This window comes from Eucyclogobius newberryi, unplaced genomic scaffold, assembly GCF_026437365.1.
Source record: "Eucyclogobius newberryi isolate DKJ021-1_F unplaced genomic scaffold, fEucNew1.0.hap1 SCAF_17, whole genome shotgun sequence".
NCBI lineage: Eukaryota > Metazoa > Chordata > Actinopteri > Gobiiformes > Gobiidae > Eucyclogobius > Eucyclogobius newberryi.
This window is the reverse complement of record NW_027315801.1, coordinates 26,317,925-26,340,262: the sequence shown is the minus strand read 5'-3', so window position 1 is coordinate 26,340,262 and position 22,338 is coordinate 26,317,925. Positions and strand designations below refer to the sequence as shown.

Here is a 22,338-nt window from a genome sequence, read left to right as displayed (position 1 = left end):
TGTGATAAATGCAAAGGATGGCTTGAAGAAGAAAAAACCCTGAAACAAAACATGTACGATGAAACGTATTATTCATTTATTAGTTATTTCACATTGTTTTGTGTACAATCCATATGTCTTCATAGTTTTGATGCCTTGAGAAAAAATGAAAAAGAGTGTCCAAATATTTGAATGGTAGTATAAATACTTAAACGGTACATACACAATCTTAAATGTGTTGTAAAAAACGATTAGATATCCGTAAACTTAGCGTTATTTTTAACTTTTATGCACAGTTGGCACATGTCTTGCAGCCCTCACAAAGGTGATGGGAATGAAATATGCATCTGCTGTCCAGATGATAGTGATAAGGTTTGAGCACACACAAGAGCCACTTCCCTGAACACATTGGCTCAGTCATTTGCTGGTACAGCTGTGTGATAGAAAAGGAGGATCTTTAAAGGTGTGTTGTGTAACTTTTTTACAATATAAAATCTTAATGTGGAATATTCCAGACAATGCGAAACAATCTCATTGGAGACAAGCTGATGATGGTACTCTCATCAGAAAAGTTACATAATCTACCTTTTAACTTTTTTTTCTAACGATGGTCTATATTAAAGGAGACCCATTATGCAATAACGACTTTAGGGAGCTTTTAACAATATTGTTTTCCCTGCCATTAAACCACCCTAAGTTGTATTTAAAGTGATTCATGCATATTTAAGTAATTTGCATTCTCCTGTGGATAAGACGCCTTTGCTTCTTCGACAGTCCCTGAGTTTACCGCTCCCCATGTCACGCCCACTACTCTGTACTTACTTCCATCCATCCATTTTCTACCGCTTGTTCCCTTTCGAGCCAACTCGTCGCAGGGACACACAGAGACTTCATTCTGCAATTTTATTTTTAAACAACCCAGGACTTTGTGACAAAAATCGGACATGTGCATCACTATACTATAGCTGATGTGCAAGGAAAGTTTACCCTGCTTCACTTTTCTGTCTCAAATACATCCTAAACCTGTACTACTGGCCAAAAACACATGTGAATACTAGCCACGTCCCAAAGGGTTTGTGAGCGCTGAGGATCCATCAGGCACAATAGCTTAATACATTTACAAGTGATGGTTCTAGTAACATTGTGGCTCTGCTGGATGTGTGAAAATGTAAGTGTGTTTTTGCTACAGATCAATGTCATTTGTCGGTTCTCTTCGAACGTGGTGGAAATCCATGCTACAGCATCTATATGCTCCCTGCTCCACTTAACTGGCCATCAATAGGCCCTATTACATTCAATTTACTTTCACATAGTATAGCGTAGCTTTGATTTTATTGCTCATCTTCTTGTATCACAATGTGTCCAATTGTGCATGTACGTTTATTTTTTTATTATGAGCATTCATATTGGATTAATATTAAGAGATATCATTACAATGATTAATAATGGTCAATGTTTTGACCATAATAAAATGCAGATTGCTAGATTTAATGTATTCATGATTTTTATTGCACAGAAGCAGTTTTTGTTTTGTTTTAAGGCAAAAGTAGATGCTAAATCACAAAATATAATTAATTACACAATTAATACTAATAATAAAACACATTGTTGACTAACAATGGAAGTAGTTATATTTACACTCACTCTAGCTTGAGTTATAGCAAAATGCTCTCTCTAATACAGTGAAGTGTAGATGCTAAATCACAAAATATAATTAATTACACAATTAATACTAATAATAAAACACACATTTTTGTTGCTGTTGTAGTCATTATATTTTACATACTTACAAAAAAATAATCCAACACAATCCTTTTTATGGAGGAATTTGTCACAGTATAGTGGCTGTTTAATCACTCATTATTACTGTTTCCAATAAACAGATTTCCTCACAGAGGGGACAGAGTCATTGCTCACCCTTTTGTAAATGGTCTAAATTAACAGAAGACACTTTTATGCGCTGAAAATAAAAAGACAAAAGCGGTTATGAACATATTTACAACATCAGTCCAATTATAGTTTTGGATTACATTGCTCACTACCCAAACAAACACAAAACTCTGATTTGAAGTCATGGTGATTGCGCATGTCCCCTGACAAAACAATGCTGAATTACTTATTTTTTCGTCTCCTTATGGCCATTTAAACATTGATATAGTTTACAGTGCAACTACAGACGGGTCAACTCATTCTTAAAATCTACTCTGAATCTACCAGCTCTTCTTCGGACGCAAATCTCTTCCCGGGATGCTGCCGCTTCTCCTCGACGTGACTCGTGTTGATGTGGTCTAAAAAGTCGAGCAACAGTCGGTTCGGGGGGCCGCTGCAGCCATTGGAGTCCATAAAGTCACACGGGGGGTTGCTTCCTAAAAACGGATTGGAGTTATCCAAAAAGCGTTTCCCTGGATGCTGGCGCTTTTCCAGCTCCGCCAGTTCTTCTCCCTCTGAATCAAAGTCGGAGTCTGCGTCTAGGAAGAGGCGCTTCCCGGGATGCTGGCGCTTCATGTGCAGCATCAAGTAGCGCTTCCCCGGGTGTTGCCTCTTGGAAAGTTCGCTCAGGACGAGCAGCGGGTTGTCAGAGTCGAGTCCCGCCGCGGTGCGCTTCCCGGGATGTTGCCTCTTCTGGGGTTCCGCGTACGAGTGCATTTCTTCTTCACGTTTGCCTGGGTGTTGTCTCTTATTAACGTCCAAATACGGCTCGTCCCCGTCCGTGTCTTCTTCTGTGTATCTTTTCCCCGGGTGTTGTCTTTTTGTCACCCAGCCTGGCTGAGAGGTTCCCCCTGCGGAGAAAGCGCGCGTTAAACGGTGTGATCTGTGCGTAAAAGTACTTGTCCCATTACGCACGGACTAGACCAGATCCAGAATCATGAAAATGTACTTATAATAATGATACATAAATACCCACATGTGAAAATGGACTGCTAATACTGATTTACATGCAATGAATAAACAAATGCTGTTGGTTTTGGAAGAGAAAATGAATGTGCTTGAAAAATCCTTCTTTTTCGTGGTCCATTCATAACTGTAACTCACCATATCTCTCGTCATCTCCCTGTATTTTCTTGAGGATGGACCGTAACAAGAGGCTCTCTGCTTTCTGAAGGATAATGTCGTCTATGGTCCGATGGTCCGGGTCATCCTCTGTGAGGCTCTGTCCTTTACAATGTGGCAGGTTACAAACGGCCAAAGACGCGAATACGAGCAGATATGTTGATTTCATGGTTGGACCCCTGTCTGGAAAAAAAAAAAATGTCATTTAAAGTAGGCTATTTCACTCACTCACTCACTCACTCACTAAGACATTTTGAAATACCAAAAGTATACTATTTGGCCTATAAGAATCAAGCTTAAAACGCATTGTAAAAGCACAAAAAGAGAATGTATTAAAGTGGGACAGGATGGACTCACCCTTATCCTTATGTCTTCCCTCAGTGCGCACCGGCAGCAGTGAGTTTTCTCGCGTTTCAGTGCAGCTCTTGATGACCCTTAAAGGGCAGGTCTGGAGGTATGAGGGGCTAACTTTCCTCTCAGTATTTATACCCACCTTCTCATGGCGTCACACACGCGCTCTATCAATTTCTCTTCGTCTTCATTGATGTCACCAAAGTCGTGCGCAACTGGCGCCTTCCTAAACAATCAGCCAATAGGAGATTGTACATTTATCTTGTAAAAATAACAACGTTATTTGGCCTCCACTAAATCCATTCACTAAAACCACAATTGCGTTTCAGGCTGTTTTTTGATTTATAGGCCTATTTTGAACCATTTCAATCAAGATTTATTAAGTGACATTCTTAAAGGGAGACGTTTTCATGCTTTTTCAAATGATTAGGCTAATTGGTAATATAGAATCGAACCTGTAGTCAATATTTATCATAGTTTTACATCTGTCAAATGGACGTTTGTGAAGTCAAAAAATGAATCATATGCTGAAAAATGCTGAGTTCTAAAAAAGAATCTCTCTGTCATCAATAAGCAACATCCACCGGATATGCAGTTTAAACTAATGGTCCCAAACCTTTTTTGGCTCACTGCGCTTCTTTTAAATTGAACAAAGCCTAAAGATCTACCTTTTAGATTTTTATTATGATTTTATTTTAATCATCCCTGTTCCCAGCCTCACAATAAGATATTTTGAGAATCATATGATCAACATTACAGTATAACCACTAAATACCCAACTTCGGAACTTTGGAAGGTTTTCTAACATTATATGACCTTTATAAATGTAACCTCAGCGAATTGATTGTGCCCTATCAAATTGGATTCAATTAATATCGCTTAATGTACAGTTTGTGAATGAACCCAGATCTGCTCGTTGCAGTCCAACGTCTTCTCTCAGACCGTGGTGAATCTGCAGTGGATATTGAATTGAGTGTATAATGCTTTAATGACATGGTTTCATCTGACTGTCATGTTCAATGGGCACAGCCTAAGCCTAAGACAAGTCAAACACATGAATATCAGGAGAAATATGCCCCATCATTTATTCTTTTTAGACTCAAACGTTCTTCTAAGCCAGTTAGAGGTGATTTATATAACCAGATAAGAATTGGCAGCTTTGAGTCTTTTTTTTTTTTTAGTTAATATTGCACTTCTAATGGAATCAATTACTGAGAAGTGTCAATGGCAGCAAATGAAGCATTGGTGGTTATGGCAGTAGTACTGTAAAATGTCAATTTGACTAACAATGGAAGTAGTTATATTTACACTCACTCTAGCTTGAGTTATAGCAAAATGCTCTCTCTAATACAGTGAATCCTATTTTAGAACAATGTGTGCTTCCTGTCTGTTCTCTTGCACTGGCCCTGAAAGGCCACACAAAGAGACATACATGCACAATAAGAACATGTTGCATTTCAATGAGAGTGTACCTTTCCAACATCTGTCGCTCTCAGTGTACTTTACTCTTTCAGTAACAATTAACTACATAATGTAAATACAATTATACCCCTTGCCTTTTCAAATGATTGTCCTGTCTAAACCTGTTCAGGCAATTTAAGAGAAGAATGAGTTTAGCAGGAGTTAGCGTTTCATTATTTGTATGTATGTTTTTGCTTCTTTTTATATTATCATATAGTTATTATATTTTTAAATATATATATTTCATATATTTAGTGGAACAGTAGCAGTCCAGATAATTAATGTAGTTGTATAATTTACATTTTATGCTTTAATTAAAATTTCAGACAGAGGGTTATAGTAGTCACTGCTTTGTTTAATTTCTATAAAAGTCCAGTTTCTCTAAGCCAAAGCCTTCCTTCATTATATCAAAGCTTTTCATTTAATTTTATTTTACTATTTGGGGAAAATATTTTTTAGCTTTTTTGTTTATCCAAACCCTAAATCTTAACTCAGTGCAGTTAGATACAAAACTTTGATAGGCCAACCAGCTTAAGATTTTAACATCTTTCTCTATTTGATATGTTTGAAGTAGCTCCCACCAGGTCGTCAGCTCCGATTTTCCATTTCCTCCAAATGACTCAACCATTTCCCTTCTGCCAGTAAAGCCTGTACAGGAACCTCTGGCGCAACATTACTCTCAATATTTTCCATTAGGCGTCATATTCTGGGTCACACCTGTACAATAATGCTCTGAGCTGAAATAAAGTAATTTTCCAGAGAAATAGTTTTATGCCACTAATTTAACAGCCGGTTGAGGGTGGATGGATGTGAATAGATCTAGAGAAATGGGCAACAAATTTATTCTTGTATTTTCAATCCTTTGACTTAGACTTAAGTATGGGATAAGAGTCAATTGTTAAAGGTTTTTCTTTATAGTGGAAAAAGAGGTGTTTACAAACCGTCATGGAGGACTACACTGAAATATTTAAGGGAGTCCGTTTGTCACTTAAATGCGTAGGTCTTTCTAAAGGTAGTATCTAGATTGGGCCAATATTCTGAAGAAAATGCACCACATTAGGAATGGACATTGGTTTGGTGAAATATAATAAAACAATCCAAGTTATTTTACATTCAATCCCATCAATTGTAACTCCATGAACTGTTTTTATATCTAATATATTGCGCCAATACAAAGCACGCACAGCCCTGCCTCACCTCTCTTTCCAGAGTCTGTGGGTCTGTCAAGTGACCATTGATTCTTCTTGATGTTGGACCATCGTAAAGAGCCTCAATGTTTTTTTTAATATCAATTTGTTTATTTGAAATTTGTTCAGTATTTAATGAATAAGACCAACTAACAGGGTCAAAGGCTTTATCAAAGGAATTACTACAGCTTAGTTTTGTTTGTATATAATTCATAACGTGTAAAGATCATCTCATGTTGTCCTGAGTTTGTGGTTTGTTAATAAATCCTGTTTGATCATTGTGAATTAAGTTTGGCAGTGTTTGTTCCATTCTTTTAGACGTCATTGAGGTGTATATAAGATACTCCACATTCAGAATAGAAAGAGGTCTAGACTCTAGAGGCACTGTCAAGTAAGTCCTTCCCCTCTTTAGGTATTAGAGATATGATGGCTTCTTTCAAACTCTGAGAAACTCTGAAGAATCTGAGCTTTTTCAAGTGTCCAGTTAAAAGCAGAGGAGTGCTTGATTTTCTTATTTTATAAATAAAATGTCATTTTTTATTATTATTTTTTTTACTTTTTAGCTTGCTTACTTTCAGTGTTAAATGATTCATGGTACTTTTAGTGTTTTGTGACTTATTTCCATTGTTTGTTTGTGTGGTTGTTTTTGATGCGCTTTGGGCTTTTTGGCACATCTTTCCAAAGTGTTTTTTAGCTGCAAATGGAAAAAAACTAACTTGAACTACAGCCAACATGAGGCTCCCAACTATTTGCAAAATCAACATCTCACATGTATAAAGCATGTATGTATGTAATTACCATCGTCAATTTGGTGTCATTATCATTATCATGATCGTGACAACCGGATAATCTAGTAAAACAAACTCAAAACAAAAGGAAAACAAACTGTTAAAAGTACACATTTTATTTAATTACCATTTCAGTTTAATAATGATTTATAGGATGTAATAAAGCCCCCAAACAAATAGATCATGCAACAGTCATCAGCGTCTCTTCAAAACAATTGAAACATCCTACAATGTGACGATTACATGAACTCACATACCCCATGTTGGTGGATCTAACTCTTGCTGCTGTTCAGTTCTGTGTGTTCTGCATTTTTGCAGAACACCCACAAGTCTTAGATTGTTTCTGTGGGATCTGAACTACAAATCCAGATGTTTGTTCTTCATAGCCTTGTTGTCCTCATCACCTTGGCTCTCAGGTCCCGCAACTCATCCATATTGCCTGAAAAACGTTGTTCCGCCTCAGCGACGCGCCTGCCATCCCCTCCCACTTTAAAAAGAATATAATCTCACAGCTTGTGGTCTTTGTACCATCACACTCCACTTTCAGTACCACTTGAAGATCTGACATGCACATGCATCAACTGATGCAACATACATTCTATTGAAATGTATAAACAATTTACCTGATACAATGGTTTTCAAACTCACAACCTTAATGAGGGTAGGGATCGATATCCATGGCTTTTAACCAGTGAGTCCACAATGTCACGCTATACATGTTTAAGAACTAAATGTTGCATCTATGATTGAATAATATCTCCTTCCTATAAAGCAATAGTGAAAAAAATATTTTAATTTGCATTTTTTCTACCTTCTACTTTGGTATGGTTCCTGTGAAGTTGAGTTCATTTTGCCTTTTTGCCAGGACAGTACTCTGTTAAAGCTATATTTTAGGGCCCTATTGATGCCAGTTAACTGCTGAGTGTATTGTTATTCTGTTAGTGTCTGTGGCCCCTTGGCTTTATGAGAACAATTAACTTATGCCTAATAAAAAGTCTGTTTATACTGTACGTTGTTTTATATTAATATGGCTCATTAGACACTTGTGTCTGTTTACTCTTTCTGTTTCTGCTGAGAGGCAGAAACAGAGGCAAAGAAGTAATTCACTGACCTTCTAGTTTTATGGTAAATTCTCTCCAATTGTTAATCCACTGATGTGGCTCTAATGTGTTCTACATCGACACCAATCCAAACTATGGATTTTTTTAAAATAATCTTTTGAATAAAATAAATAATACGTAACTTATCTGATTGCAATGCAGGGAGTATGTTTGTTTAGTCTGTCTGTAAACATAGTTTGCTCTTTGTGTCTCCCATGTCATAGTATACTGTATCTGCTTTTGTAGATGGTTTTGTAGATCAAAAATAAACAGTAGGACCCTGATGACTTCCTGCTTATACAACGTTGTACTTGTTGGCAATACAAGTTGTTTTGGTCAAACTAAAAGTACAGAAAAGTTTGGATTGAACCAAGAGCCTTTGACACTGTTTGGGGTCATAGAAGCGAAACGCCTGGACATGAGTGTGAATGGAGGTGTGTGTGGGTGTGTGTGGGGGTGTGTGGGTGTGTGGGGGGCAGATAGACAGGATGAAGGCTCAGACATGGAGAAGCAGTGGCACAGACAGGCAAATAAACTGGAGCAGAGTGTGTGGATGTCAGCATCACGGAAGCCTGCCCTGGCACTGACAGAAGCCTGACAGAGGTCACTGCAGTGGGGACAGACTGGCAGGAGCAGCGGGTACTGCTGGAGCTCCGAGTGTTAGTAGACTGGCGGTGTATGATAATACGAAGGCACTAAAACATCACAGAAGTTTGAGAGATTGAGATTGTTTCAGAAATATTTTTCTAGATGTTATAAACATACTGTGTTGTTCTATCACAAACGCCCACACAACACAACCGAATAGAACAGAGCCCACAATTTACTAAGATATTCAATTTATATATATGCAGAGCACTGAATGTGTCAAAGAAAAAATGCATAGCTTTATAATAGATTCAAAATCCTGCCATTTTCTCTGACCTTTGCATTTCAGAACAGTTACATATTTTCTGCCAAGTGTAAAAAAACAACACTTTATGAGCCTGTGACTGAATCTAAATAATAATTATGTTCTCATGTATTAACGTTCTCATTCTTGTAATTTAGCATGACAGGCTTTAAAAAAACCTTTAATGGTTGGTATTTGAGTAGCACAATGGAGATGAGAAGACAGTTTTGCATTCCTTATTTTGAAATTCCATTGTTCAGTTCAGAGTGTGTTGAGGCATCTGACAATCCCATTATATCTCAATAACCTGTGAGGGGCCGTGCGTTTCTGCTTGTCCTGACTGTCATTAGTGCTGGAGCCGCACAGAGAGCTCCCCTCCTCTTCTTCTGTCTCATCTGTAACAATAATACAATATTCACTGGTCTTATATTGTCACTTTATAGACCAGAGACATCTGCGTCTGTCCGTCTGTGAGAGTCGGATCTCTCCTTCACTGGAACTCCTCCAGGTTTCTACGCTTTTTTCCCAAAGAGGTTTTTTTTGTAGTTTTTCCTGGCCGAGAAGGAGAGTCTAAGGACAGAGGACCCTGGGACATCGTCCCTCGCCACCACAGACATTGTCTGACTTCATCGCCACCACAGACATTGTCTGACTCCATCGCCACCACAGACATTGTTGATTCATTTCTCCCTGTGGCCCTCAGAGGCAACTGTTGTTGTGATTTTGGGCCTTACAAAAATGATTTGATTTGATTTGATTTGATTTGATCTGCCTGACCATTTGCATTCACATTTACTGGAGGACATATTATGCAAAATCAACTTTAAGAGCTTTTAACCATGTTGTTTCCCTTCTCACTTATCCACTCAAAGTTGTATTTAGAGTGATTAATGCATCTTTATTCTGTCAAGACACCATTGCTTCAAAATTCAACTTGTTCTCCAGTTTGTTTCTGGGATGTAGGTTTCAGCAGCGTCACAGACATTTTTTGCATAAATGAAAATAAAAAGGTTGGCAGTACCTGTTTTAGTTGTGATGACGTTTATGGTGACGTATAGTAAACGAGCGAGTGCAAATCAGCACCAAAGCTTTCAACCGGACTTTTTTCTTGTAAGTCGTTTCAGATCAACATTGCAATTTAAAATGAACTAAATGTAAAACAATAACCCACGGGTGTCATAGATAGATATTCCCTGTAAAAGCACAATACGTCTTCTTTAAGTGTCGTGCCTTGGATGACAACATGTTGTCACATTAGAAGGTATTAAAGCACCAAACTTCAGATTTGGGGCTGATTTAGCTGCTCCTCTGTCTCCTCCACCTGTGTCAGGCCTCAGCGTCTTTCCTCTCCATCACGCCAGCTCCTGTCTGCTGCCATGACTAATTATGTTGGATCTCTCACACACATTGCTGAAGGACCGGATGCATAAGGTTTAAATATTGAATACTTTCTTATGGATGGGAGACAAACTCTGTTTTGATGAAAATAGCTATTAAGGGTCTATAGTTGATTATAAATATAAATTACAGTAAGTGTTTATCTCAGGTTTAAAGGAAGGAGTATATTTAAACCTTTACTGAAAGAGGACATTAGTTGTTTCAGAGAAGAGGATACAGAGGACAACTTTTAGTCAGATGATTGATCTGATCAGATGTAGTCTTGTCTTAGCCCTCGTTTAGTACCTGGTTAAGTCCCAGTGTAGACCCAGTGTGCATGCTTCTTAGAGTCGTACCTGTCAGGGTCTAAGCACCAGATTTTATCACTCACGCGTGCACTAACACTACATTCAAATTAGGATTAAAACCCAGACCTAAACATGGATAAAGCCAGGACTACACCAGGACTAAAACAGGACCAAATCAAGTCTACATCAGAATTCAATCTGGCTCAAACAAGTGTGAAGGTACCATACCTTTTACTTAAATGTTTACCCATCAAAAAACCCTTGAAAATACTACATTATTATAGTTCCACAGTCATATCAAGCATCAAGTGATTAGTCTGTGTTCTCCAAATACCACAGTAAGGTATTCACAAGTTTCTATGTTTCGTCGGTGTATTGTGTGGGGGTGTGTGGATATGTAATGGATCACAATATTACAGCGGCATCACCATATACTGCACCTGCCAGAGTTTTAGCTGCCTGAACACCATCCATCAACCCTGCAGCCTCCCCCACTTAAGTGAATCTAATCGGAGGCAACTGTCGGCAGCTCCTGCACACATTAAGCGTATATTTATCACAGATTGTAAATGCCACACCATGCAAATGCCATCTCACTCTGCTGCAGTTGTGTTATAATGGGTTGTCATAAGAACACATTTGCTTCCTGTGTCTGAACAAATGTGAAACTTTGAGCGGAAGAAAGTCTAATGCGCTGTTTGTGTAAAGTAGGTACTCGAAGTTTCTTGGTCTTGCAGAGTGAAACATGTCGAAAGTAGTGAATCCTGATTTTAGGGCTTTCATAGATGTTTTGAAGTTCTTTTTCTCAATAGAGCTGTGTAATTATAGTGTTAGATTGCTTTATTTGCATTGTTAATGAATTGGCATGGTTAAAGTGTTGTTTTAAAGTATTCATGAGTCCAACAGCAGAGGGGAGAAACTGGGTCCAGGGTGCCGATTTAACATGTTCATCTTCATTTTAAAGAAGTCAAGGCGCAGCTGCCAGTGTACCCCCTAAAGTCGCCCTGGAATAGGTGAGTTGGACCACCTGTGGCTGGTGGATATGAAGTCAAATTAAAAAGTACAGTGAAGTTGGATCATGAGGCAGATGCATGACACGTGTGAAAGTTCAATTTGGTTTTATGCCTGAGCTTCTTAGGTCAAACCTCTTTATAAATCTTTTTCCGTCACTCCGCTAGGATCCAAGTCATATTTTTGTGACCCCTGTAGAGACGGTCCGATGTGGATTTTTTTCAGCTGCTGTCACAATCTAATTTTTCTTGCTATTGTGGCCGATAACAAATAATACTTAACAACGTCACTTATTATACATTTTATTATACATAACACACTTTTCACTTTTGTACAAAATAACAAATGAAAGTATGAATCATAGTTGTTCTTATTCTTTTCATGTTGATTGTGTAAATATACAGCTCTTTCAATTTCTTCTTACTATTTCCATTTAAAATCACGACTAGTCTGATTTGTAGTTTAAGGACAAACTGGGAATTACACATGAGCAAACAGAGTCCGCGGCAGCTTAAAAAAATATTGTCTCAATATATCAGGTCATTTTTCAATATATAAAAAAGTTAGCACAATTGTGAATCATCTGACTGCTTTTCACATTTTTTTCCCCTCTCTTTTCTGTTGGCTATTTTGTCGTAGTCGACCCAAATGATTAACTGTGACAAAGTTACATCAGAGTTGTCGTCCATAAACAGAAGTTGATTTGATCCCAGCTCAGGCCAATGCATACTGCTGTTGTGTCTTAGGGCAAGACACTTCACCTACCTTGAGAGCCCATGAGTGGTGTGTGAATGATTGATGGTGGATAGAGAGGCTGTTGGCGTAGATTGGCAGTCATGTTTCCATCAGCCAGCCTCAGTACAGCTGTGGCCAGAGAAGTACCTTAGAGTGTCGAGAATCTAAAATGAGTTCTGGATTAATATAATTATTATTTGTATTATTTCTTCAGTAGTTTTACTAGTAGTAACAAGGAGTGAACCATGAGTCCCATCACAGAAGCAGCCAAAACATCCTCACATTCAACCACAGTCATCGGCAAGAAATATATTCAATTTAAACTAATATTTGAAAGGAGAATGTCATCCTAATGTAAATGTTCAGGCTAATGCATTGACAAACTGCCCTGTTTTTATAACCTAAATCTAATCGGAGTAAGATTCTAGGTTTCTTTAATCTTTTGTAAAGTGTGGAAAGTAGCATTTTTGCTATAATATTTGCACAATAACTGTTACAGATGTCCCTATCAAATAATAAAAAAACTGTGCTCTATTTTGATTGGTAGCCACGGAGAATTCACTAATGTCAATAGGTTAGGTTACATCATTTAAACTGCTAAAGTGCAATCATAGTTATAATTTTCTACCAAATATGGCAAATATAAAGTTTCAATATAAAAAAGACATCAAATAAATATTAGATTTTTGGAAGGGTTTTGTTTGGTTGTGGTGTTATGGTGTTGTGGTGGTCAGAATGAGGGGGTTATGGATTTACATAGTTACAGCTCATTTAAAGAAATCTTTGCAAAACTTTTGAGGCAGTGATGAATTTGAAAAACGGTGAAATCCCAGATATTTCCTTGCTATTACTGTGTAACCATTTCATTTTAGTATATTGTGCTATGTAAACTAGCTACAAGGTACGGTATCTCACAGTATGGACAATTTACTGTGATTTTGAGAAAACACAATAGTAAATCAAGCTTCACAGTCTCATTACTTTGCGTTTGAAACGGACACAATATTGGTATCTAGCCGCTTTTAGGAAACACTAAGTAATTCTGGTCTTTGTTTTTTTGAAAGAGTTCTTTGTTTAGGAAAAGTAGTGAAGAAAGGCGTGACAGCTGGGCCTGTGTCCAAACTCAATCACTTTATTCAGTCCCTTTGTGGTTGCCGTAGCACTATTGAATGTGTGTAGAAAGTAGTCTGATTTGAGTAAAAAGGACTCTTTACAGAAACATAATGGGGTTATGATTGTGGCGGAGGAGGCTTCTTAGTGGGCACAGTGAACACTTTATTTAGAAGAAAAAAACGTTGTAGCCAATGCACTATACATATGGTTCTAAAGCTGCAAGGTTACTTCGTTTATACACTTTGTCTAGTGAGATACCAATAACTTAAATCACTATGCACATTATAATCTTTATATGGTAAAGGGAAAAGTACACTTGTATCGTCCTTTGCATTTGACCCATCTTTCAATGCTGCTGAAGCATTTTAGCTTGTCAACTGGAGTCTGCTTTGCATCAGTGGGTAGTTGCTACTTGGTGACTATATTAGTAAACTTATTTATTTGCTAAGACAAGGTAAGTTATACTTTACTGTCCCACATAGAATACATTAGTCTTAGACACATGGTGCTCCATCTTATACATGCTATGGAAATGTCCCTGTCCCAGCTGAAGTAGAACTAAAGTAAATAGATCTCAGTTCAAGTGCTTTGAATTTTAGAAATTGCCAAGAAAATGTTTACTTCTAAACTAGAGTGTATTTAAATAAAACATTTTTTACAAACTGGAGATGGGTCTTACTTTGTTCACACTTTGTCCACTCTATTATATTATCCGTTTCATCAAGAGCAATGCAATGGTCTGGTTTTATAATTTGTTTTCCAAATAACACAGAAATCAATTTGTCTGCTCAGACTGAAGTCCAAATGAATGTGGCGTTGTTTATGTGCATCTGACCTATTCTCCTGTCTCTTTGTGTCAGGAGCTGTTCCCAAGAGAAAAGTTCAAATGTCATATACAAAATAAATCATGATTCAATAAAGAAAAAAAGAAAAAAGAACTGTCTGTATTCCCCCTTCAATTCTACGTCATTCTCATCATTTTCTCTTTATAAATATGAGCATGACAGTTATTTAGATTAATTATTTCAAAGAACAGAAGTCACTGGCTCAGATCCACACACTTATGAGCTGAGGTCTTGTTGCGCTGCCAGACTGATGGAGTTATTATAGAAAGAACTAGTGAACTGTTATAATGTCTATGAATGTAATGAAGTTCAGTGATTCAGAGAAATGAAGAAATAAAACTAAAGCTACAATAAGAACCTCACTGAAAGACACTTTTTAAATGTCTTTTGATTTAATGAGACTGCTTGGATGGAAGTTTATTGAAACTACAGTTAAATTGTGTCATTACCCGTTGGCCTGTACAGTTGTCTGTTGTAATGGGATGTGAGTTTATCATTTTTTTGTAATTTTTTTTTGTAGGCTTTTTAGAAAGGACAAGGTAGCATGAAATGGGATGAGAGAGGGAAGTGCATTCAACAAATTGTCTGAATTCAAACTTCATCGCTGCGGCCGGCTGCACAGGGAGCCTGGCATGTGTGCTATCCACTCAGCCATCAAGCGGCACGGGATGTATCATTAAAAAGATTACCACTGTACCTGAGTAAAAATGTCCCCCTTGAAATATATTTTGTAACTCATATTAAGATTTCTTGAAAAGTTATCTGCACAACCTCATTTAAAGAGTCTTGTTTTGGTTGTGACCAGACCACAGAGCGAAGCTCTTCTCAGAGGAAGTGTTCCTTTTCAAAGAAAGAGATCCACACTTCAGAGGCAGAGCTTAGTATCATTTGTTTTCATTTGGAGGAACTGAAATTGACTTTTGTGCACTCCGGTTGTTAATGATAAAGTCATTTTAATTTCAGTCAGTTCTGTAAAAAGTATTATGTAACATAACAGGCAGCAAATTGCAAGGGAATTAATTCATTAGTTATTTAGCAAACAACAGTATATACCAGGGGTGGGCAATCATTTTCCTTCGAGGGCCATATTCGGTGTGAGAAAAAAAAAAAATCCCAAAAATTAAATATCAAATAAAATATAACTTTTCTGTCAAATATAGGCTATTGAATCTATTATTTAATTGATTTCACGCCATATGTATTAAGGATACACGTGCAGACAGATGCCTGAGGGCAAAAAAGGAAAACGATTTTTTTTTTTTTTCCTTTTAAAAAAAAATATTACTTGGACAAGCTTGGCGGGCCGGATTGAAAGGACCGGATCCGGCCCGCGGGCCGTAGTTTGCCCACCCCTGGTATATACAGTATTCTGTATCCAAACAAATTAATTTAATGAACATTTTTTGAAATTTTACAAATCTGATTTCCCAGCCATATTTTTTATTTATTTCTTGGGTGGACAAGAAAGAGTTTTCTAGACTACTGTTTGTATTGTTAGACTACAATTCATTCATCGTGTCCTAAGACGTCCCAATCCGCTCCCCTTCTTCCCCCGACTCCTCTCACTTCTGCTTCCCAGAACCTGAAAGAGACTGACAGTGTTCATGACTCACTTGTCCCAAAGGGCTGAGCTCCTCCCTACATTGAACTGTTACGACGCCCTTCCTCTCCATTTCTATCAAGATGTTCAGGCCACAACTTACTTCAGGTTTTGTGCAACAAGAACCCACCCACAGCCAGTGTAGTGTTAAAGACATGAGAAATGTGCCTGTGATTTATGGGATGTTATAAATCCACAAGACACGTAATGGTATTATAATAGATGCTTGAAAGCCCGAATTAATAACTTATCATACTTTAAGCAGATGCAGGTGTTACAGAATAATTTACAATGTTTGAGGTTAGTGTTCACAATTTGAGTTTGCTTTTGAGTCCATTTCTACTGAGAAATTCATCCTCGATCAGTGCCCTCACACCCAAGATACGTTTAACATGAGAGAGATCATGATCCACAAGGGAATTAGTTGCTTATTAAAATGCATTAAATGAATTTGATTTATGAATAAAGTTTTATATATGAAGCAAATATTGTGCCTTTTAAGCCCTAGCCGGTGCCAGCTCAATCCTGAGCTACTAAATCACTGTTTTTTCTGGAGTTGTTGACACTGATGTCAGAATCCAGCAGTCTATTTTCAACATCTGCTGACACTGTTGTTTTTGTCAGTTTAAGAATTGAAGTTCTCTAAAAAAAAAAAAAGAATTAGAATTTTGATTGAAATTAGATGTTTTCTCCTTGAAAGTCTTTATATTTATGTTTAAAGTTATAAGCAAAAACAGGCTCAGATGTGTCAGAGATCTGGTTTTGAAATATATTTTCTCAGGTGAAAGAATCCGTTTCCATTTCCTCAGAAAGTGACACATGCTTCTCAAAAGTCTTAAATGTTCTTTCTTTCCGAGGCTCTAAATTAATTGGCTTGGACGTTTTGATGGAATTTTCACTAAAGGTCAGGGATTGAGAAAGAGAGTTAATTATTTAATTATTTAAAAGTTAATTATTTTAGCTTGGATCTTGATCACTGCTTTCTATAGTAGGAACTGACACAATGAAAAACTCACACTTGGGCCAAGGAATCAACTTTTAGCTTCACTTTAAGTTGTGTGTCTTCAATGTTTAAAAACCTTTAAGACAATTTGAAAATGCGTAACCTGATTATTGTTAGAGAATTGGTACATATACTATACAATTTCATTTTGTGGTCCTATCGACAGACCATTCTTTCTTGTCTTGTATTGTTGAAAAATGCCACAGTGGATGCTATTGTGAAACATTTTATGCTTTTATATTTTGAAAAAACAATTGTATTTGATTGTAAAGCGGCTTAATGGTCATAGCTCTGCTCACATTAATGCATTTACCTTCACCATCTAAATAAAACACTCTGGGACTGAATGTTTGAAGAAGACATTGTGCCTTTTTCAGGTATTTAGTATTAATCTGTTATACATGTAGATCCTTATTATACTGTACATTTTGTGAATTCGTTTTGGCCCCTTCTTTTACATTTCAACCTCAATATTTGCAAGTAAGTAGAGAAGTGGGTGGAGATAAGAGATAGGTGAAAACAGGCCTTTTCAGAGCACAAAATCCTCGACTGCACAACAATTCAGGATGATGAGGGAATGCCAATACAACATGATTAAAAGTAGCATAATATATCCTCTTTAATTGTCATCTGAAACACAATAACAAGTCTTTAGTCTTTCTATACACACAATACAATTAGTCTTTATAATTAAGTCCATAGAGCTGACACTCATGGACTTAACCTTTCACTGTGTGCATATGGGGACGCTTTTCTCTTTACACCATAAGCACCAAGGACATTGCATCCACAGGTTTACACACAACACAATTCCTCATTAAACTGCTCCTCATTAAACCTGTTTCGGATTTTGTTTGGTGGGTGACATCTGCGGGAGTGAATTAAAGCGGTAAAGAAATGAGAGGAGAAGAGGATGCATGTGTGTTCTGTGTGTAGAGCTGTAATAGAGCGGAGGCAGCATTAGGCACACTCAGGACTGAGGCAGCAGGAACTCAAGCAGGTCCTCTCCTTCTGTAATCAGCCCGGGGAACAGGGAGTCACACCTGCCTCCCCCACAAACACCTCTTCTCTGTTACGCCAACTCTCACATACACTCAACTTTATTATATACAGATCTGTATTCAATCTTATGGTCTCCGGGTCCATCAGAAGGCGCTTTAATTTGGGCGGTTGAGTCAAAACTACGTTAAATCTGGTTGGTTAATATGTGGGTTACTTATCCGCTATTGTTTCATTACTGACCCCATGTGGCAAGAGCACATATCCTTGGCAGGGCTTCAATTAATAGAAACTTGCATTTTAAAGTTATAGTTAGATTGTCCCAATACTGTATCTTTTTCAGTCTGGATTTGTACATTTGTGAGGCCCATCGCTCTAAAGTGTGATCCACAAAAACCTAATCCATCTTTGCAAATTTGTGTGAGTTTGCACCTTTACACTAAAAGGAGGTTTGTAGCTCATTTTATGTTCTGAAAATCACCATAGGAGACAGTACATCAATGTTTATTGATAATGCTATTACGAGTAGCAAGTAAGTAGTAAACTACAGTGGACTATTAGGCTTGACCAACAACTATCTCAAATAAAATTACAATCTGATCAGCTAACTACTCTTTTTTCTTAGCATTTAATCTTAAATGTTATCACAAGTTTAAAAAGCTAAAACTGGTGTTAGTTTACTGTATTTTAGGCTACATATAAATGAATGCAATCTGAAATAATTCCTCTCTTCTTCATATTCTAATGTATTGAGTCGTTGGACTCAGGCCTAATACGTGCTCTCCACTCCACTCTCTCAGTGGGATTGTCCATCTCTCAGACTTCATCTCATTACGTGGTGGTTCTCCAGAGGAGGTACTTCATGAATAAATGAATAGAGACGTACAAATGATCAAACGATGGCTCATTTTGTTTCCTTACATTTTGTATGTGCATTTTTGAAAGAGGCACACAGAGTATAGCAAACCAATTTAGTATCTGCAATTGTCTGTGCTTTGGTGTCAACTGGGCGTTCCATTCTATTGCAACTGTTGAATTGAGTATCTGACCTTTTTTAACTGGTGTATTTTTATTAGATTTTGTTTTAAAAAGTGCAAACTTTCGATTGGGCGTCACCCATTTACAACAATAATGTTTGATTTTCCCTGGACTCGCATTATTCTGAGATTGTTCCTGCAGGACCAGGACTCCAAAACCAGAATCTTTTCATATTCTTGTTCTCCATCTGGAGTTTAACCACCTCGGCTTTCATCTCCTGTAATTCATCCACAATGTCCAAGATATGATGCTCCATCTCAGCAATGCGTGCACCTCCTCCTCCTGCTTTCAGCATCAGTATTTTGGCTTCCATTCTGGTGAATCGGGCTTGTTGTCCCCGGCTGTCACCTCAATGATCTCAATGATGGCATGACACGTTGCATTTCAGTAAACATAAGGGCCACCTGTTGTAAAGTTATGTCACTTTTCCCATCTATCACATGCGGGCTAAGCAGGTCCCCGCCAGGGGCTCGAGGTTTGGCTGTGTGGTGGTGCGCGGCCCCTCAGGAGCCACGTTAGCATTAACATCATATGGGGAAGTCGCCAAGGTTATAGGTTAGGATATAGTTTTTATTGTTGAGCTCCGGAAGCATTGCCTCCCTTACCTTTTCCATGTTTATCATCTCTCTAAGCATTTTGCTCCTCAATTTGTGGGTGAAAAGGAGATTTTAAAATGTAAAATATTGGGTCAGTCTGCGCCGTACCCGGAAGTTCCCTAATTAATCTTTTACTAAGACTCGTGAACTTCAGGGTCCTCCAACAAATCATATTGTGCTACAAAAATAAGGGAAAAGTTCCAATGTACCAATAATCAGTGCACATGATAATATCAATATTGAGTTACAAAAATATAGTTTCAGCTTTCATGCTATTGCTATTGAATGGTTCAGGGTGAATTCCATTCATGAGACGCTGCTGAGCCTCAGTCCCCAGTGGTCCATTACGTATAAGGAGTGTGAAAGAATAAATTATTATTATTATTATTATGAACTGGTAAAGAATGCTGGAGGAACTGTGTCCATGTGGCTATATACAAAACTGGAGATGCATTTGTTTGCATATTGATAGCACATGATAGTGAACAATAATGTTAAAGGGTTTGTGTCTTTATTGATGTAAATATTATTTTTATAGTCTTAATATTAATAATAAGATTAAATACAGGTTGTTTAGTGGTTGGTCTGATCTTGCTTTTCCATCTGATGTGCCACATACAGCATGTGGACAATGGTTTATAAAGCCATTATACAGTGTTTTGTATTTTTCACATTGTTGTGTTCTTTTAACACTTCTTTCATCCTTCATACACCCTAATGGTGCAGCCCACATACCTGTCTCTGCATTCATCATTGTAATAAATCTACTGCCTCTAATTAATACAGGTAATGAAACAGATGTTACATAAATTGCCTGTTGTAGAAACCTTTTGATAAATGTATAAAAATAGACCCTTTTTGAGCTGGTTGCATGGTTAAGGCATGGTTAGTATGTATACATACAAAATGAGATACAATTCTATAAAACAAGTGCATCGGCACTGTGGGTAGTCATTCAAATCATTACAAGGCAAAAATGAGTTAATTTAAAAAAGTCTCTGTGTTTTGTTGCGCAGGGAGGGAGCAGATTCCACAGATTTTTACTGCAGATGCCCTTCCTGTTATAACCGGTCACATAATGTCAAAACTCTTTGGACATTTATAATACAATACAATAGTGATGCAAATTGTCTTATTAAATGTCTTTTATTTTTCTCTCATCTAAAAAATACATATTTTTAAAAACCCGGCATAAATCCTGGGTTTATTAGATAAATCTGTGGACCCCTTAACCTTGCCTTTTAATTGCGCTCACTATTATTCTCAAAAAGGACTTGAACTGAGGAATTTAATGAGACAGAAGTGGCAGATTGTGTTAAGGAGATGGGGATCACCAAGTGTCTGTAAAAAGCACGATATTATCTTGATTTTCTCTGCTAATATTATCTTTTTCAGTGTGTTTTTGCTTCGAAGGTTAGCGTTCTTGTGATAAAATGTGAATATATGATTATATTTCTGTGATGTATTTTATCTACATAATAGTGATATTTTATCTGCATCATTAGTCTAAGAGAAGAACGGGTGTGTGACAGCATTTGTTTGTGAAGGGGTCGTAAAGATGGGCCAAAGGATGTTTACCCTAGGGGGGGGTGATAACCCAGAGGAGTCTGGGTAATGTTTACCCAAGGCTTGATCTCTACGGAAAAATACCAAGTGCCTTGATGTGAGGCTGACCAATGAGAAATGTGACCTGCCTTTTCCAGAATATCTAATAAAACCAACCAGCATGGGAAAAAACGAGGTGAGACGCGGGGGTGAGACGCAGGAGGGTCAGCCAGGCTCCTTACAACGGCTTGGCTGACACAGTCCCCGCGTTTTCTCCCATGCATGCCACACAAATGTTTGATATTTCTGTGTCGTTTAATATTCTAAGTTGAATTGTGTTCTCTATGTGTTAAGGAATAGCATCGGGTGTATGTCTAATTCCATGACATTTTCTGGTCCTTCGAGCCGGATGACAAGCAGCCCCTTCGCGGAGATTGACGGGTGAATCGGTGAAGTCTGTGCACAGCTAAAAGAAGTCCACTTTTCCCGTGGCCGCCCATCGCACCTCAGTCTCCGCGAGGAGAGCGCGTCGTTTCGAAGCAGCAGGAGAACACAGGCGACAAAGAAGGTCAGACAAAAACTTTGTGTGTGAAAAAGAGTTAGCCATAAAACGTTTTTATGCATTAGTTTGATATTTACTGGAAAAATATTGTAGACTTATGGACGAGATAAGTTTCTCACATAAGCAAGGCAGTTAGGTATTACTGAGGAAATACCCAGTTTCATATTACTGAGGAAATACGCAGTTTAGGTATTACTGAGGAAATACCCAGTTTAATATTACTGAGGAAATATGTGTGAATGTAAGCGCTGTGCACGAGCGAAGTAAGTAAGAGAGAAGTGTGAATGTGTGAATGAGGATTAATAAGTGATTCACTAACGAGTGTGAGAATCACAATTAATCATACAAGGGTCACAAGGCGTTATTCTGAGAGATCTAAAATTTGCAGTCACGGGTGAATCTTTAAACACCTAGCATTATCTCCGGTGGAAAATCAATAAGAAATTCTACTAGAAGCTTGAGTTATGACGTCTCTGTAAAGCAAGTAGCATTTCTCTCAGACGACCGAGACCACATAATGCCAGAATTATCACCCCAAACTGTAAAAAGACAAAGGAAAAGTCATAAGAGGATTTTGGAGGGAGACTTCCAGCATGCTCAGATGACATGGCAGAGAGGGGGAGATAAGGGGGGTCAACAAGACAGGAGAATGGGAAGAAAGCAGCTCAGAGGACGCTCTGAACTGATGAAATAAGTAAAACTAAACTCAGCTGGTTTTAAATTTTAGTATTTGAGAGCTCTGTAGAACAACTTAAGGGTTTTGTTTGATTGACAACAGTCAATTATAAAGATTTTAT

General features: G+C 37.7%; 1 protein-coding gene across 2 annotated transcripts; it reads right to left on the bottom strand.

Moving 5' to 3' along the window:
- Nucleotides 1-2,175: 2,175 nt before the first annotated feature.
- trh (thyrotropin-releasing hormone) lies at nucleotides 2,176-3,536 on the bottom strand. 2 transcript variants are annotated; one of them, XM_072449669.1, is made up of 3 exons: nucleotides 3,388-3,536; nucleotides 3,013-3,213; nucleotides 2,176-2,759 (listed from the first exon to the last, which is right to left on the bottom strand). In XM_072449669.1, exons 2-3 carry the CDS (start codon nucleotides 3,197-3,199, stop codon nucleotides 2,179-2,181), a joined length of 768 nt encoding a protein of 255 aa, XP_072305770.1. In that variant the 5' UTR covers nucleotides 3,200-3,213; nucleotides 3,388-3,536; the 3' UTR covers nucleotides 2,176-2,178. The 2 variants fall into 2 exon arrangements, with proteins under 2 accessions (XP_072305770.1, XP_072305771.1); XM_072449670.1 differs by having other exon boundaries at nucleotides 3,013-3,209; nucleotides 3,388-3,496.
- Between the last annotated feature and the right edge of the window lie 18,802 nt (nucleotides 3,537-22,338).